This window comes from Populus euphratica, unplaced genomic scaffold (genome assembly GCF_000495115.2).
Source record: "Populus euphratica unplaced genomic scaffold, PopEup_1.0 scaffold156.1, whole genome shotgun sequence".
NCBI classification, from domain to species: domain Eukaryota; kingdom Viridiplantae; phylum Streptophyta; class Magnoliopsida; order Malpighiales; family Salicaceae; genus Populus; species Populus euphratica.
This window is the reverse complement of record NW_011499931.1, coordinates 585,890-605,235: the sequence shown is the minus strand read 5'-3', so window position 1 is coordinate 605,235 and position 19,346 is coordinate 585,890. Positions and strand designations below refer to the sequence as shown.

The 19,346-nt window shown below is 34.5% G+C and overlaps 1 protein-coding gene across 1 annotated transcript; it reads left to right on the top strand.

Moving 5' to 3' along the window:
• The first annotated feature begins 332 nt into the window (after positions 1 to 332).
• On the top strand, positions 333 to 5,613 carry LOC105136040 (DEAD-box ATP-dependent RNA helicase 37-like). The gene is made up of 7 exons (XM_011041203.1): positions 333 to 436; positions 575 to 1,391; positions 1,493 to 1,576; positions 3,158 to 3,400; positions 3,802 to 3,969; positions 4,436 to 4,549; positions 4,905 to 5,613. Exons 2-7 carry the CDS (start codon positions 633 to 635, stop codon positions 5,385 to 5,387), a joined length of 1,851 nt encoding a protein of 616 aa, XP_011039505.1. The 5' UTR covers positions 333 to 436; positions 575 to 632; the 3' UTR covers positions 5,388 to 5,613.
• The last annotated feature ends 13,733 nt before the right edge of the window (positions 5,614 to 19,346 follow it).

Here is a 19,346-nt window from a genome sequence, read left to right as displayed (position 1 = left end):
ATATATTTTTTGTGATAAAAAAATAATAACCCACCTATTAATAATGATGTTTTGCTTGTATGTTTTGATAACCTCACTTAATTTTGTTAGTATTTTATTTTTTAATTGAATTTTTTTATTTTAGAAGATTAATAACTATATATATTTTTTTTATCTTTTTCAATGTACAAATCATGAATTTTTTTGTTAAATCCAATAATTACACTTGAACTTATTTTTTACACTGAAAAAAAAAAATCATCCAAAACGCAGCGTAGCGCAGCCTTCAATCTAGAATCAACTAGAGAGGAAAACACCCGAGCGATATTTTAGCTCCGTGTCCGATACTTGATAATAATAATACTAATTGGAAAAAAATTAAAATAAAGTAAAATGAAGAGCAAACTAGGGTTTCTTAATTTGAATTTTAAACTCAATTAACACGACACCTCTTCAGGTATCTCTCTCTTGCCTTCCATTTAGTTTTCTTTTCCACCTTCGGTACTCTAATTTTTATCATCTATGTTTTTTTATTTATTTGAGGTTTAATTTCTGTTGCAAATGGGATTGATCAAGTTTCTGATGTTCATTTTAGGGAATTTGGAATTGGATATTTTTTTCAGCTGTAATTTCTTTGTGACTTGCAAGCAATTATGAGAACTTCATGGTCAGATTCTGTGGCCAACTCTGCATCCGAGAATGCAGCAGCTTCTGGTTCGTCTGGTCCGCGTCCTACCCGTGCTACTTACATTCCTCCACACCTTCGTAACCAGCCGCCATCTTCTGATTCTCTAGCTCAACCACCTGCTGCTCCCTCACTAGGAAATGATCGTGTAGGTTATAGTGGGCCTGTGGGTGGTTCTCGATGGGGTGGTGGTGATGGTGGTTTGAGACCGGATCATGGGCGTTCCGGTTATGGTTCTGGTGGTAGAGGAGGTGGTAGAGGAGTTGGTGGTTGGAATAATAGAAGTGGTGGGTGGGACCGCGGGAGGGAGCGTGAGGTGAATCCGTTTGGTGATGATGGTGATGTAGAGCCGGCTTTTGGTGAACAAGAGAATACGGGAATTAACTTTGACGCGTATGAGGATATTCCGGTGGAGACGAGTGGGCACAATGTGCCACCGCCTGTGAATACATTTGCGGATATAGACTTGGGTGAGGCAGTGAATCAGAATATTCGGAGGTGTAAGTATGTGAAGCCGACTCCAGTTCAGCGTAATGCTATCCCAATTTTGCTTGCTGGGAGGGACTTGATGGCTTGTGCTCAGACGGGTTCAGGGAAGACAGCTGCCTTTTGCTTTCCAATTATTGCTGGAATTATGCGGGAGCAGTATGTACAGAGACCGTATGAAGGGAGGACAATGTACCCTCTGGCTCTTATTCTTTCTCCTACTAGGGAGCTTTCGAGTCAGGTGTTATTCTGTTTCAGGCTAGTTATGTGCATTCTGGAACATGCAATGTTTTTATATGACTTGTTTGTCTTATTATCCTTTTACTTGCAATCTGACTGTAGATACATGATGAAGCCAAAAAGTTTTCCTATCAAACTGGTGTCAAGGTGGTGGTTGTTTATGGAGGCGCACCAATCAACCAACAGGTTTAAATCATGAGGAATTCATTTTTTCTATCACTACAGAATATCTTTTATATGGTTTTCTTCTTCTTGCATCCATTATCTTTAAAATATTTTTGTTCATTTAAAACTATTCTATCATCGATGCTTTTCTTTTATCTCCTGCATCTATTCTATGATAGAGGGAGACAGATGTGACCAGAGTCCACTTGTGCCACTTGTCCCTCCTATGTGGCAACATGGGGCATAATAAGGAAACGCTTGGATGGGTTTCCCTCACTTTGAGGATAGCTATGGCTTGTTTGTGCGTTATCATTTTGAATGATATCTCCTTTACTGGAAATTGTTTGGATTACTAATAAATTTGGGAACATGCTGTGGCGCTAATATTTGAAAAATGAAGAAACATTCTCCTTAGCAGCACAGTTGTTTTTTCTGACCAGTAACTTGGATTCATTTCTAGATGCACTAGAACTGACACATTTCCCAAATTTCTGGTCTAAACCATGCTCAAAATGACCAGGATAAATTGCTCATTCTTCTAATGATTCCCACATGACTTGCATTGATTTGACAATTTCATTAAATGATTTATTTCAAAAATGTGAACATGCATGCAGGCTTGCACTAATTTTTGGAATCTTCATATAGGTCTGTCATTATGTGCTTCATTTTTTTTGTCACAAATTTTATGGGTGATAATAAATGTCTCATACAATTGAAACATTAGTCCTTATGGCTTTGTTTGCATCATATTTCCAAGCATGCTTACAGCGTTGTTACTGTACATGCTAGCTTACTGGGGGTGCTTCTCATTGAAATAGTTTGACTATTATCTCACTTGTTTTGGTGATACTCTCTTCATGCCTATCATTTTTTTTAGTATCCTGCATGCTCCATTTTGCTGTTGCATTGTAGATATTCATTCATTCATTTATTGATGTATACTTTTCCTAGAATTAGATGTCTCTTTGTAATTGGTTGATGTGAGGAAGTTAGTGTCATAGGGGTCCCAATATGCTCATTCGACTTTTGGATCATTTTTATCCTTGTGGGGAAACTATGATTTGCAAGTGCCTCAGTTGTAGTGATTTCTGGAGGTTGTTAAAATAGATGATATGGCCGCAATAAAGAGATCAAGGTTAAAGGTGATTCAAACTGCTATAATCATGCTGCTGCACCTACTACCACCCCACACTATGACCACCTCAACTGCTATAGCACCACCAGCAATACCATCGTACCTCTATCTTGCCAATAACACAGCCAAATACCCTTAACATTTATTCTTGTAACATTTTATCTCCATACCAAATTCAACCTTAGCATGAACATTATGGTACAAGGGAGCTGGTAGGTAGGTAGGGCAATATTTAAGGCACCATCATAAAACTTTCATAAAATTTCACCATGAAGCTGCTTACTCCATTCGGGGAATTGCAAGGGAAATGGTTATAGATTGCTTAGAATACAGGATGTATGATTTTCTTCATTTTATTTTTGCCTTCTGTGATCACCCTTTAGCATTATCTTACCTTCGTAGTGTGTCAAAGGAGTACTTGTCTTCTAGTTTAATTGTTCACTAGCTCTGTTTTGCTTGGTCAGCTCCGAGAACTTGAGAGAGGGGTTGATATTCTTGTGGCCACTCCTGGACGGTTAGTGGATTTGCTTGAGAGGGCCAGGGTATCATTGCAGATGATTAGATATTTGGCTCTTGATGAGGCAGACAGGATGCTGGATATGGGGTTTGAGCCTCAGATTAGAAAGATAGTGGAACAAATGGACATGCCCCCATGTGGCATGAGGCAGACAATGCTGTTTAGTGCCACTTTTCCTAAAGAAATACAGGTTTGCTTCAGTTGCTTTTGGTGTTCGTGTTAGTTTCCTCTCTTATCCTTGTGAAGCTCAGTGATTGATATGCTAATATGTCTGGATAGTCTATGTTGGTTATCATAGTGTTAGAAGTAATTTTTTTCTGTGAGTGTGCATATGTATTTATTTATTTTGTTGCTAAATTATGGTATAAAGTATCTTGACCGCTGAAGTTTATTGTTCTGTTCCTTGATGGACCTTTGGTTCTGTCTGGATAATTGCCTACTCAGATAGGCAAACACTATTTGCTATCTCGTAGTTATTGCAGTCTTTTTGGGTGATGACCATTCACGTGGTGATGGTTGCTTGTTGATTTCCATTGAAAACTGCCATTTCAATTGCATCCGACTGATATTTGCAATTTGGTTGACATGCAGAGACTTGCATCTGATTTTCTTTCAAATTACATATTTTTGGCTGTTGGAAGGGTCGGATCAAGCACTGATTTAATTGTTCAAAGAGTTGAATATGTTCAAGAGATTGACAAGAGAAGTCATCTCATGGACCTTCTTCATGCTCAAAGAGAAACTGAAGTTAATAGCAAGGTACAATGAACAACTTACCGACTTGCAATTTTATATGACCTAATCTGTTCTCTAGCAAAATTACTGGTGATTTGATTTATTCACATTGATTAAGGGAAATGATTTTGTCCCTTCCAACCTCATTAAAAACTTAGCCTATTTGATTTATCCAATGACAAGAAGGGTAAAGTGTAACAATTCATATTCTAAAAGGATAAAATTGAGGAAAAAGTATGACGACCTGCCTTACCAGAAGAGGAAACGAGTGTGTTAGGAGAGAGGCGAGGAAGTGAAGGATAAAAAAAGATTAAAACTTTTTAAAAGGAGTAAATTGAGGAAAAGGGGAGACAGGTCTTATCAGGAGAGGGAAAATATGTGAATGAGAGAGAAGAGAGGAATGATTGGCAGCCACCAAAAGAAAAACCTTTTCTAAAGTGTACGTTAATACTTGCACTACAATGACATCAGATTTTTGTTAAATTCACAGCATTCTCTGACATTAGTTTTTGTGGAGACAAAGAAGGGAGCTGACTCACTGGAACATTTGTTACATGTCAATGGATTTCATGCTACATCAATTCATGGTGATAGAACACAACAGGTAAGTTGTCAGATTTGGGCATGTATTCTTTACTTTGTTTCTATGGGATTGCTATTTATGCAAATATCGTACAGCATTGATGAGCTTAATACTGGTTTTTTTTTTTATAACGATGATTCGATGGCATACGGTAGTTAGTTTAGATTCCTTTCTTTGGTAAAATGTGAGAAAGTGATATTACAGTCTAGGATAAAGATCAGATGGCTTTCTTCATTCCAGACAGAAAACAAAAATTCTGAAGGTAGTAGAGACTTGCTCCAAAGTGTTTAATTGTCTTTTCTTTTTTGGTTGTTTGCTTGCACTATGCTATTACCAGTTATGTCTTCAATATGACTGACTTTATGTTGGTATACAGGAAAGAGAAATGGCACTTAGATCATTCAAGAGTGGGAAGACGCCAATTCTAGTAGCGACAGATGTGGCAGCACGGGGTCTTGATATACCCCATGTGGCTCATGTGGTGAATTTTGATCTTCCAAATGACATTGATGATTATGTTCACAGGATAGGACGAACAGGACGAGCTGGAAAAACAGGGCTTGCTACTGCTTTCTTTAACGAAAATAATATGTCATTAGCAAGACCTTTAGCTGATCTAATGCAAGAAGCAAATCAAGTAGTACCTGCGTGGCTCACTCGTTATGCTTCACGGGTTTTGCATAGTGGTGGCAAGAATCGGCGCTCTGGAGGAGCCCGATTTGGTGGTCGTGATTTCAGAAGAGAGGGTTCTATTAACAAGGGTACAGAATATTATGGAGGGAACAGTAACGGTGGATATGGGGTTCCTGCTGGTTTTGGTGGGGGGTACAATCCATCCGTGGCTAGTGCTTGGGATTAGTATCATACCATTTTCTGGATTCAGATCTCTTCTTTTGTCATGCGTAAATAAAGTTCTTTTCACAATTCAAGGATTAAATCTTTTTATCCTCCAGTAGCCTTTAATTGTCTTTTATGCAGAAGTTGCTGTGGCGTTAATCCCTGGCCTTCTCAAAATGGTGAACCTCCTTGACTTGATCAGGTAAGACATTAGATATTTGAATGTTAAAAATTGAAGTACTTGGGCCATGATTATTTTTGCAGTTGAAAAACGATTTTGCATAAATGTTTTTTTTTTTTTGCTTTAATTTTTTTTTTGATGTTTTAGATTGTTTTGATATACAGAAATTAAAGGAAAAAATGGTCACTTGTTTTGTTTTGTTTTCCGTGGCTCACTTGTTTTGTTTTCAGTAATTTGCAAAGGAAAAAAAATACAGAAAATGCAAACGAGCCCGAACACAAACCCCTATCAAGATAAATGGTCAAGAGCTACTCTTGGAACCAGCAAGAACATTATCTAAATGCTGTACTCCGTTTCAGAGGTTTCTTCTGAGCAGTCATCACCTCTTCCTCTTCAGGCCTTCTTAAAAACGAATAGATAAGTTATAAAAAAAAATTGTTAATGCTAATTAGAAAATAAAGATTAAAATTATATTTCTCATAAGAAATAAAAGATAAACTTTTTTTTTTTTATTTTCCTAGTGGTTCAATCTAATTACTAAATACATAAATGATTAATGTTATGAATGCATCATGTAAATATAACTGAGCAATCTAAAAAAAAAATATAATAATTACTTTGAGCTATTATGAAATTATAGAAACAATAAAAAATATTAATTATTTTTTATGAAAAATGTTAACCAAACAATTTAAAAAATAAAAGAGATTATTAATAAAAAAATAAATTAAAAAAATATTTTTTAGCATTCAAGATTTGTTTTTAACAAATTGAATGACAAGTCGCTTGTTGGAGTAGACAACATATTCACGAGTAAATTTTCCAATCATTTCTAGTTAATGAAAAATTATGGTCTAAGTTTTAGGCTTTCAAGAACTAAAATTTCAATTTATTTTCTTCAAAAACACTTAAAAATATCTTAGAAATCCAAATAAATACATTTTTAATACCAAAACAATCTCTAATCAATGTAAAAACCAAAAAGAATAAAAAACTTTAGGAGCCTAATATACATTTTCTATTATGTTGAAATTGTAAACCATCTTTATTAACTTATCTTTCTAAGAAGATGAATTCATTGACATAGTGATTAACTTTTTTTATAATCAGAATGTGACCAATTAATCCTTTCTCTCACCTCCTCTATTTTTCAAGGTCTTTTTTCTACTCCCTCAACATTTTCCTGAAACATGATAAAATAAAGTTTAGGATATATATATATATATATATATATTAAACAGTGAGAATCAAATAATGAATAAATTGAAACTTGAAAGATCAAATTAAAGTTTTTCATGCCTTTATTAACAATTGAAACGAAAAGGGTCCTTTTCATTTTAATTTTGATCCTTGCTCAATTAATTTTTTTTAATTATAATCTAGAATTATATTTCATAATTTTGATCTTTAGTTTAATATTGGTATATTCCCGAACACTTTATATACATGAGAGCATGCAAAGCAAAACAAATTATAATATATATAATAATGTCAATATAACTTTTAAGGATGAAACTACAAAAAAAAGGTTCAATTACCAAATAGAAGAAAGATTCAAGGACCTTGATAGATTATAAATAGTTAAAGGAACAAATGATGAAGAATGCGATGGCTCTTTTTTTTTTTTTTTTGTAGTGTTAGTCTTAGTTAGATTTGTGACTCACGTTGTAACTTAAATAATTTAAATAAAAATTTTATGTTGATGTAAGAAAACTAAGAAAAAAAATCTAAGACTCAAGTCAATGTTTCAATTTGTAATTTAAATAAAAAAATACAATGAAAATATATAAAATTATAAAAAAATATCAACAAAAGAAGCTAAAAAGAAACCAACTCGAGCTTATCCTATATGGATTACTAAACCATCTAATTTTAAACGGTGAAATTGAAAAAATACTTAAAAAAAAGCAACAAAAAATCCCTACTTAAGCTGGTTTAATTCGCAAACTCCATGATCATGGACATAAATTTGAGATAATCTTATAGAAAGCAAAATAAAAAAAAATTGAAAAACAATTCCTAATAAATCAAATGATAACATAACAACTTTATAAAAGACAACATGAAAAGAAAAAAAAGTTGAAACTCAATTTGTAGCAAATAAAATGTTGAAAAAAAATAAGAAAAAAAATATAATTAAAGAAGAATATAATAAAAGACAACATGGGTCAATATGTAACCTCTTAAACCTAGTCGTGATATCAGGATAATCATGTTTGAAAACAAACTAATTAAAATCATGAATTTCAACCATCTAGCAACTTAATGTTGAAAGATAAAAATAAAAATAAAAAATCTATAAAAAAATTTGAATCAACTTAAGTTAACATGTTATCTTAACAATTATAAGCACAAGATTGAGATAACACAATAGGAAAAAAAAGAAGAGAAAAAACATGAAGACTGATTTTCAATATATCAAATATTGAATGATAAAATTGAAATAAATCAGTTTAAAAAAGTTAATCCTCATTAACCTGAAACTAGTGACTCTGTTCATAAGTTCAAAAGTAACCCCATAGAAGGCAAACTGTAAAATATAACAATGCAAAATTGTAGAAAAAATCAGTAAAAAGAATCAATTTAAAAAAAATAAAAAATAAGCAAACCCGAATAAATTCTTAAACTTGGTTTAATATCTAAAACTTGCAACATGTGAAATCTTAGACTCGGGTTGAATCAAAATGCTTAATTCCAAATTAATTTAATTCTGAATGATAAAATAATGAAAAAATATCAATTTTAAAAACTTTTCAAAGAAAAAAAGATGTTAGTAAAAAAAAAATAAGAATTAAATTTGATAGAAAAAAACTCATTAAAGATGAGATTCTAAACAATGATCTCAAAAAAAAAATAAATTGAAACATAAAAATGAAAAGGGGTGAACTGAATAAGATTTGTAATTTTATAATGCAAGCATGTTTTAAAAATATGGCTCGGGCATAGATCCGACCAAGGAATCCCTAGAAGAACAAATAAAAAGACTCGAGAAAATCAGGTCATTTTTAAAATCAATGAAAAATCATAGAGAAAACAAATTAAAAAATAATTATTTTAAATAAAATAAATAACAATTATAAAAATATGAACTAAAATTAAAATAACAAAAATAAAATTCAATTCTTATAAATTTTTTTAAAAAATCATTTCAAATATTGAATGAAAAAATTAGAAAAAAATCAATTTAAATAATTAGCCAAAAAACCCAACAAAGAACAATAAATAAAAAGACTTGAGATAATTGAGTCATAAAAAATGAGTTAAAAAAATAAAACTTATTTTCTAATTAAATAAAGATTGAAGGATGAAACAAGAAAAAAAATAGCTTAGAAAAAAAACTAAGCACATCCTGATAAACATTTTGAATTTGATCAAATTTTTAAGTAACAATATATTTAGGTTTAATTAAGAATTTTATTATGAACTAATTTTAAAAACTTGTAAAAACAAAAAAATAAAGATAAAAAATAAAGATAAAAAAAATCAATGCCTCTAAATTAAAATGATAATGCTATGAAGAAAAACTATAGGGAAAAAACCAAAAAACTTTTTTCATAGAGTATATTTGATGTTCTCTTAAATGAAAATAATGTATTTATATTATTTTTAAAAAATTGAAAAGACCAAAAAACTCATGAGTAAAAAAACACCATAATTTTTTTATTCTAGAATTAAATTAATAATTTTTCCATATAAAAAAATAAAAATAACTAATCTAACCCTATTTAATTTATATAAAAAATATTATATCATGATAAAAAAAAACACCTTACACCCAGTACCTTACCTAGTTGAAAGGGTTTTTGACCATTATACAAATGAATATTGATTTGTTCTTACAGCCACAATACCTTCTCCTTTAGGTTTGTTTTTGTCAATTTCTTCTCCGTATTATTAGGCAAACCCAGATCTAGATCTCATTTCAAGAGCGCAGTGTCCATTCACAGAAAACAAGGGAAATTTGCACATTGACGGATTGAATTGTAAAAAATACCATTCCTGTAATCATCAATATCGTTCAAATAAGCCGGTAATTGAACACAAGGAAGTTCATGGAGCAGGTGATTTGATTTACTCAAAATCCATTTCTTACAGAGTCTGTCATCAACAAAGCCCCATATGAAATCACCATATGGGTACTTAAGAAACTGACCAAAGATTCAAACTTGTAATGCACAAATTCATTTCTATAACCCAACAAACTACACTGTCAAATAACCACTAGAACAAGGAAAAACCACAAAAAGGGCAATACCTGCTCATGAAACGTAAAACAGGCACAGCAGGCCATGAAGTTTTTGCCATACAGAGACAGGCTTTGCAGGGAGAAATCCAGTTGGAGACCTTTGTATAAAAGACAAGCTGCTTTAAGATCAGTCTCTGTATCAACACGGGTACTTTTTTGACTCTATAGGTAGGTGTTGGTGAGTTTGCATAATTACATGGTCTCCAGATCGTTTTTTCACCCTTTCAAGCCTAGCCTTTACTACGAACCAATTTTGGAGAAAAAATAGTAAAGTTCGTTGCTTTGAGGTTCCAGATGAGTTTATATATATATATATATATAATTGTAATGTGTATATATATATATATATATATATATATATATATATATATAATTGCAATAAGGTTTTTAGTATAATAAAAGAATTATGAGTCTTTAAAAAAATGTTAGAAAGAAAAAAAATCAAATATTTAATATAATTTCATTTGATTTAATTCCTTAAAGTGAATTTGTCACAACTACAGCGTTTCGATTTCCAAAATTTAACCCAAGTCATGAAAGAAAAATCCACAAACGTCCTCCACAAACTCCAATCCTGAATTCAAAATTTCTCCAATTTTAGTGCTCTCTTGACCAGACCCTCACATGGATGCCTTACAGCCCTGTCCTCTTATGTAGTACTAGTACCCCATATGATCTGTTGGCACTGAAATTGAGGTGAGCATAACTAATAGCCTGTGACTGTTCTGTTCTTCATTTAATAGCCTCTGACCATTACTAATTTTCAAATTTGAAAGTTCTTGCAGTGATCACAATATTGGGAGTCATAGCAGCAGCCTCTGTTCAGGTCGTCAGATCTTGGGTCATGGGTAATATGATTTTGAGGGTTGGGTAGAAAGAAAAGAGCTCCTCTTGTCCCGATGGCCATGTGGCCCCGCCTCTGATCCGACACGCAGGTATTCAGGTGGCAGCTCCGGTGGCGGAGGAGGGTCCCCAAGAGACCAAAGAAGAAGAGCAACAGCAACAGCAAACTGAACATAAACCACATCATCTGTTAGGAACGCTATCTAAATACTATTCAATAAAAACTTGAATTTTTTATTTAAAATTATATTTTTATATTTAGATCATTTTGAAATATTAATATTTAAAATAAATTTTATTTTTTTAATATATATTTTTTAAAAAAATATACTTTAAAAAACAACATTAATATTACAATATTAAATATTATCTCAGCACTTGCTGTTGTTTTCCGAGTAATCATCAATTATTTCCGGTTAGACAGTAAAACAGACAGAGTCTATGTTGGAATTGCTTAATGTTTAGGTGCACTGTCATTTGTATGCCTTTATTGCCTCTCACATGAAAGTAGTACATTCACATTTTATTTTTTATAAAATCAAGATTTGAAATATAATTACATTTTACCTCTAATTATGCAAAAAGTTTTAATAGTCTCTTAATATAAATGTTAAAAAATCACTGTAGTTTTGTAGTTGTGACTGTGTGAGATGGAACTTCTATAAATGTTAAAAAAAAATTAAATTACAGTTTTAAAAACATTGCATTTTAAAGATATTATGAAAAATTATGATAAAAAAAGGAAAGAAAAAAAACTAAAGAAATAAAAAGACTTTAAAATCACATTAAAGTTGTGATTATTACACCAATATTATTAAAAAGATCTCGATAAAACGAATTTAATATTAAAAAAAATATATTAATGATGAACAATATGGGTTATACTTATCGTCCAAAGATGGTTGGTGTTCACTTGTTTTTGACTGTAAATATAGTCCACTCCAGTTAACTTTGATAATATTTTTTAGTGTTGTTGGATTTGATTTATCAATATTCTTTTTATAATATTGATAGTATTGAAATTTAAATTTCAATGTCTTTAAGATTTTTTCTTTATTTTTTTGTCTCATCTTTACTTGTTATAATTACTTGTTTGTGACAGTTGTTATTAGTAAAATTTTTTTAATATTGTTAAATTTATTTTATTGAGGTTTCTATAATGATATTGTAAATGGAGTTTTAATTACACTTAGAGTCTCTTTTTTTTTTCTTTCCTTTCTTTACATTGTAATTTTTGTCGGTTCATTTGATTTTTTTTAATTGAGATTTTGCATTTCCAGTAGCTACAACTTTAAATCTTGTGTTATATATATAAATTATGCTATTTCATCTATTTGTTTTGAATATATATTATTTTATCTTTTTTTCAAATGCTAATTTAAAAAAAAAACTCCAAAAAACTTATCAGTACAATGAAATGTTATGTGTGTGGACACAAATGGACGGTGGCAGCCATGGTAGGTGGCAGCCATGTTTGGTGGCAGCCATGGTTGGTGGCAGCCATGGTTGAAACTATAGTCAAATGGTAGGTGCCTAACTTGCCCACCATTGTTGAACAATCATCTCCCTCCTCAGCTATAAATAGAAGATGTATTGATAGCTGAGATAGACTACGAGATAGAGAGAAACACAGAGAGAGAGCTAAGAGTGAGAGTTGAGTTGAGTTGAGAAGTTTTCTCCTCCTCCTTGTTTTGTTGTTTGTATTGCTTTTGAGCTTGATTAATACAAACCAGTAGCTCCGTGGAGTAGGCAAGTTGCCGAACCACGTAAAGTTGTGTGTGTTTGAATGTTTGGATCTCCTAACAACTGGTATCAGAGCCTGTTCTTGAAAGTTCTTGAAAAAGAGGGTGTTTGATCCAAACTCAAAAATCAAAGTTCTCAAAACGTGTTTTTAAACATACCACCGTGAAGAGGACGACAAGAGGAATCCACTGGTGAAAACCCGGCGAACATCCGACGTCCTGCATGCCCGCACGCGCCTACACGCGCCACCACCAGGACTGCCCACGCGCACAGACGCGCCGTACGCGCGTCACGCGTCTTCCTCGCCAATTCCTGCAAATCGACACTGACACGTCAGCAGCCACGTCATCCGTCCAGCACAGTCAGCAGTCGCGCGCCCCTGCCACGTCAGCAGTCTGACCGGTCAATCTGCCACGTCATCGACACGTCAGCCGAAAATTTCCGCGGACCTGCCACGTCAGATTAGGTGGGCCCCACATTGCCTACGTGTGTGACACATCATCCTGCCACGTCAGCATAACTGGGTTTTGATCCGGTGTGGCGCAGCGACTATTCCTACTGCCACGTGGCTTCATCTGCAGCGTCCAGTTATCCCAATTTTTGATTGTTTAAATCGGAGCCATCCGAAGTCCGATTTGGGTGATCTTAGTGTCGTTTCCAGCATTTTTGGTCATTCCGGAAACATCTGTAAGGTCAGATTTGTGAGATTCAAATCCGAGAAAGAGTAAAAATGGCTGATGAAATAAAGGCTGCAGGAATTGAAAAATTTGATGGAACTGATTTTGGATATTGGAAAATGCAAATTGAAGATTATCTATATGGGAAGAAACTTCATCTTCCTCTGTTAGGGAGCAAGCCAGAAAACATGTCAGAAGAAGATTGGCAAATACTTGATAGACAAGTCTTGGGCATTATCCGACTATCATTGTCAAGAAGGGTTGCTCATAATGTTACAAAAGAGAAATCCACAGCAAGATTGATGGAAGCCTTGTCTGGGATGTATGAGAAGCCATCAGCAAATAACAAAGTGCACTTGATGAAGAAGCTGTTCAACCTGAAGATGACAGAAAGCACCTCTGTTACACAGCATCTTAATAATTTCAACACCATCACAAATCAATTGTCATCCGTTGAAATTGAGTTTGATGATGAGATCCGAGCACTCATTTTGCTAGCTTCACTTCCAAGCAGTTGGGAAGGTATGAGAACAGCCGTAAGCAACTCAGCTGGAAAATCCAAATTAAAGTATGATGATATCCGAGACCTGATTTTAGCTGAAGAAGTACGAAGAAAAGACTCGGGTGAAAGCTCAAGTTCAGGTTCAGCTTTCAACATCAACACTCGAGGAAGGAGACAAGACAGAGGCTTATCGAGAGGAAGATCAAAATCCAGGTACAGAAGCAAAAGCAAGTTTGGACCTAGGAAACAGGTCGAATGTTGGAATTGTGGCAAACCTGGCCATTTTATGAGGAGTTGCACAAAACCAAAGAAACCTGAAGCTGATTCTGTAAACGCCACTACAGACGAGGTACAAGATGCTTTGATTCTTGCTGTACATAGTCCTATTGATGATTGGGTTCTTGATTCTGGAGCTTCATTTCACTGTACTCCACACCATGAAATGATGCAAAATTACACTGCTGGAAATTATGGGGTAGTCTATCTGGCCGATGGACAACCATTGGAGATTGTGGGTATAGGAGATGTGCAAATCAAGACAATGAATGGATCTACATGGAACTTGCAAAATGTAAGGCATGTTCCTGAACTAAAGAAGAAGTTGATCTCGGTCGGACAACTTGATGATAGTGGCCATTCAATCCTTTTCTCTGGAGGAATGTGGAAGGTATCAAAGGGAGCAATGGTTTTGGCTCGTGGAAAGAAAACCGGCACCCTGTATATGACCACAAGATCAGCAGATATAATTGCCTCTACTGAAGCAGAAAATCAGGCGCAGCTATGGCATTGTAGACTCGGCCATATGAGTCAAAAGGGGATGAAGATACTTCAGTCAAAGGAAAAGCTGCGAGAGTTAAAAAATGTTGATCTAGACATTTGTGAAAGCTGTGTTCTCGGAAAACAGAAGAAGCTCAGTTTCTTAAAGGTTGGAAGGACCTTAAGACCAAGAAAACTAGAACTGGTGCACACAGATTTATGGGGACCAGCTCCAGTAGCATCTCTTGGCGGTTCTCGGTACTATGTCACTTTTATTGATGACTTTAGCAGAAAGGTATGGGTTTACTTTCTGAAAAATAAATCTGATGTGTTTGACACATTCAAGAAATGGAAGGCTATGGTTGAGACTGAATCAGGTTTGAAGCTGAAATGCTTACGATCTGATAATGGAGGAGAATACATTGATGGAGGTTTCAAGGAGTATTGTGCTGTCAACGGTATCAGAATGGAAAAGACAGTTCCAGGCACACCACAACAGAATGGTATTGCTGAACGGATGAACCGGACCATCAATGAACGAGCTAGAAGCATGAGGTTGCATTCTGGGCTACCTCAAACATTCTGGGCTGATGCAGTTCATACTGCAGTTTACTTGATCAACCGTGGACCATCAGTACCTTTGGAGTTCAGACTGCCCGAGGAAGTCTGGAGAGGAAAAGAAGTACAGCTTGCTCACCTAAAAGTCTTTGGGTGTGTTTCCTATGTACATGTAGACTCTGATGCTCGCAACAAGCTGGATGCCAAATCAAAGAAATGTTTCTTCATTGGCTATGGAGATGAAGAATTTGGATTTCGGTTCTGGGATGATCAGAACAGGAAGATTATCAGAAGCAGGAACGTGATCTTCAACGAGAAAGTTTTGTACAAAGACAAATCAAGTACAGAACTAGAGATAACTGATTCAGATACGAGTTCACAGAAATCTGAATTCATACAATTAGAAGGGCTTCCTGATGTTACCACTCAAGAGTCCACACAAGATAGTTCAAGCACTTCAGTACCCACCACTTCTACACAAGATAGTGCAGAGCCAAGTGAACCAGCTGTTCGCAGGTCTTCAAGGACTATAAAGCCTCCACAACGGTTCACACTTCTATTGAATTATATCTTGCTGACCGATGGTGGTGAACCATTAAATTATGAAGAATCCTTACAAGATGGAAACTCGAGCAAGTGGGAGTTAGCCATGAAGGATGAGATGGAGTCATTGCTGAAGAACAAGACTTGGGAGTTAACCAAACTGCCTGAAGGAAAGAAGGCCCTGCAAAACAAGTGGGTTTACAGAGTAAAGACCGAGCATGACGGAAGCAAACGGTTCAAAGCAAGACTTGTTGTAAAAGGGTTTCAGCAAAAGAAGGGGATCGACTATTCTGAGATATTTTCTCCAGTTGTGAAGCTTACAACAATCAGAGTTGTTCTGGGGATAGTAGCTGCAGAAAATTTACATCTTGAACAATTAGATGTAAAAACAACATTTCTTCATGGAGAATTGGAGGAAGACATTTACATGCAACAACCAGAGGGGTTTGCAATACCAGGAAAGGAGAGTCAAGTTTGCAAACTAAAAAAGAGTCTATATGGTTTGAAGCAAGCTCCAAGACAGTGGTACAAGAAGTTTGATAACTTCATGAGTAGTACGGGATACACAAAATGTCAGGCTGATCATTGTTGCTATGTCAAACATTTTGACAACTCCTATATCATTCTACTGCTATATGTGGATGATATGTTAATTGCAGGTTCCAGCATGGAAGAGATTGACAAGCTAAAGCAACAGTTGTCAAAACAGTTTGAAATGAAGGATCTGGGAGCTGCTAAACAAATACTTGGCATGAGAATCATCAGAGACAAAGACAAAGGCATACTAAAACTTTCACAGGCAGAGTATGTCAAGAAGGTTCTCAGCAGGTTTAGTATGGATAATGCTAAGCCAGTATGTACACCTCTGGGGAATCATTTCAAGCTCAGTAAAGACCAGTTACCAAAAACTGAGCTAGAACGTGGATACATGGACCAGATCCCATAGGCCTCAGCTATTGGCTCCTTGATGTATGCCATGGTCTGTACTAGACCAGATATTGCCCATGCAGTGGGAGTTGTAAGCCGATATATGAGCAATCCTGGAAAGCAGCATTGGGAGGCAGTGAAATGGATCATGAGGTACTTAAAAGGCTCATCGGAGACATGTCTTATTTTCACAGCTGGCGGTTTGAAACTTGAAGGCTTTGTAGATGCTGATCTAGCAGGAGATGTTGATAGCAGAAAGAGTACTACAGGTTATATATACACTCTAGGAGGCACTGCTGTTTCTTGGAGTTCTACCTTGCAAAAGATAGTTGCTCTTTCAACGACAGAAGCTGAATATGTCGCAGTTTCAGAATCTACAAAAGAGATAGTATGGCTACAGAGTTTCCTGCAAGAAATGGGCAAGATGCATGGAAAAGGTACTTTGTATAGTGACAGTCAGAGTGCAATCTTCCTTGCCAAGAATCCAGCATTTCACTCCAGAACAAAGCACATACAGATCAAATATCACTTCATCAGGCAATTGCTCGACGATGAACAACTGTTACTTGAAAAAATCTGTGGAAGCAAGAATCCAGCCGGCATGTTAACCAAAGGAGTTACTCTCGATAAATTGAAGCTGTGTAAAGCTTCAGTGGGTCTTGAAGATTAAAAGACAGACCTAACACCATTTGTGTCCAAGTGGGAGATTGTTATGTGTGTGGACACAAATGGACGGTGGCAGCCATGGTAGGTGGCAGCCATGTTTGGTGGCAGCCATGGTTGGTGGCAGCCATGGTTGAAACTATAGTCAAATGGTAGGTGCCTAACTTGCCCACCATTGTTGAACAATCATCTCCCTCCTCAGCTATAAATAGAAGATGTATTGATAGCTGAGATAGACTACGAGATAGAGAGAAACACAGAGAGAGAGCTAAGAGTGAGAGTTGAGTTGAGTTGAGAAGTTTTCTCCTCCTCCTTGTTTTGTTGTTTGTATTGCTTTTGAGCTTGATTAATACAAACCAGTAGCTCCGTGGAGTAGGCAAGTTGCCGAACCACGTAAATTTGTGTGTGTTTGAATGTTTGGATCTCCTAACATGAAAAAGACACAGTTAATTATATAGTACATGGTCGTTTGGTTTATATTCCAGTCACTAAAAAGGGTTGTGGTTTGGTCAGTACTCTTTTTTTTGTACTATATGAGGTCAGCCCTAGATATGAAACATCATGTCATAGTGTCATAGAACAATTAAGCTCAAGTTCTATAAATTGAACAATTGCAGAACGATACAGGGCATGGAGAGAGTTTAAGCTTGCAATGACAATTATCCTTGTGGCATGCAGGACGAGACCAGGCATAAGGATTTTCTATGTTCTCCCTCCCTCCCTTCCTCCCTCCCTCTCCTTCTTTAGTTTAAGCTTTCCTTTTTTAGTTTCTTCCTCTTCTTCTTGTTTAGGATTTTTATGACCATGGGATGTAGTTTTTCTTTCGAATTAATCTTGTAGTTGTTACCATTATGGGCTAATTAATTGATCAGTTATATTGGATCTTAGTGAAGTCTCTCTCTGCCTCCCTCTCCTTCCTTCATTTTCTTCTTTTGCATGAGTTGTTAACAAAGCTTCGGCAGTTTCAATTTATTTGGCTTGTCAATTCTATATCTCATCACTATAATGTTGCTGCATTCAATTTATATCTTATAACTAAGACAAAGGCAATGCTGAATGTTTTCGAATATCATTTCTTATTGTTGTGTCCAGGTTAGTTTCTTATCATCATGTTTTCTGGCAGAAGCTACGTACGTTCCTGCATATGCTAAAACTTATCCTTGTGGCTTTGAATGAGAACCAAAGCCAAACTAAAGTGACTGCTTGTGTAATGAAGCTTGGCTGTTTGAGGCTTAATCTAGCTTGTCATGCATGGCTAATTTATGTATGTTTGGTAAGGATTTAAAGTTGGAGTTCAAACCATCTAGCACAACAGCTAGCTGCTTTAAAGTTTCCACATTGGCTGATAGCTTTGAAATCTATTTCATGGATGTATCATGAATTATGATAACTTCTCCTCTCCTCTCTCTCTCTTTTTCTCAAATTATATTATTACGTACATTAAAAACTATACTAAAAGATTTGGTGAATTATTATAACCTATTTCTTTTTTCTTCCTTTTAATGTCCATGTAGTTTGAGAAATTTTAAATTTTATCCTAAAAATTCATTTGATTTATTTTTTAGTTTCTCCATTTGATTAATCATATTTTAGCAAGAAAAGAAATTGTTCTTAATGCCAAAAGATTTTATAAAATAAGAGAAATTTCATTGAGGTGATTTTTATGCTTCATGTTGTATGAAAAAGGTAAATCAAGGTTGATATTTTTTTTTTCTGATTTGATTGTATTTTTAAACCAATTTAATAATGTTTTGAGTTAAGAGATTGATTTATAGACATTATAAGAATGTTTATTAGGTGTTTTTAGATGAAAGTAAGTTTAAAAATAGAGTTTATTAGGTGTCTTTAGATGAAAGTAAGTTGAAAAATAATTTTAAATTTAAAAAAATCAACTTGATTTCTCAACCATCCTTATATGATTGAAACTAGGCAAGTAGATGATATATCATCTACATTAAAAAAAAAAGAGTAAATAATATTATTTGCTCTTTTTGCAAAGGAAAAAAACATTAAAAAGATCAAACGCGTGAGCAAATTTATAAGTGTGGTTGTTTTTTTAAATAAGCTAGTCTCATTGTAAATACCCTTTTTAAATTTTAATTGTTTTTAAAAAAATACTAAGAAGAAAAAAATAGTTGAGAAATCATCAAATGAGCATATGAATGGAAAAATAGTCAAAATTATTTTCCAAAAATAGAAAAAATCTAAAAAGATATGTTATCATTCATTTATGTCATTTTTTTCCCGTGTCATGTTATTGAGTGTGTTTATAATAATTGATGTGTTATCATTCATTTATGATAAATAATTGAAGTGATAACGAAATATATAATTGTGGGTGA

Excerpts from the sequence above, each read along its gene's own strand:
- LOC105136040 (XM_011041203.1), top strand. The coding sequence starts at position 633 with ATGAGAACTTCATGGTCAGATTCTGTGGCCAACTCTGCATCCGAGAAT. Across the intron at positions 1,392-1,492 it reads CTAGGGAGCTTTCGAGTCAG|ATACATGATGAAGCCAAAAA; the intron begins GTGTTATTCTGT and ends ATCTGACTGTAG. Across the intron at positions 3,401-3,801 it reads CTTTTCCTAAAGAAATACAG|AGACTTGCATCTGATTTTCT; the intron begins GTTTGCTTCAGT and ends GTTGACATGCAG.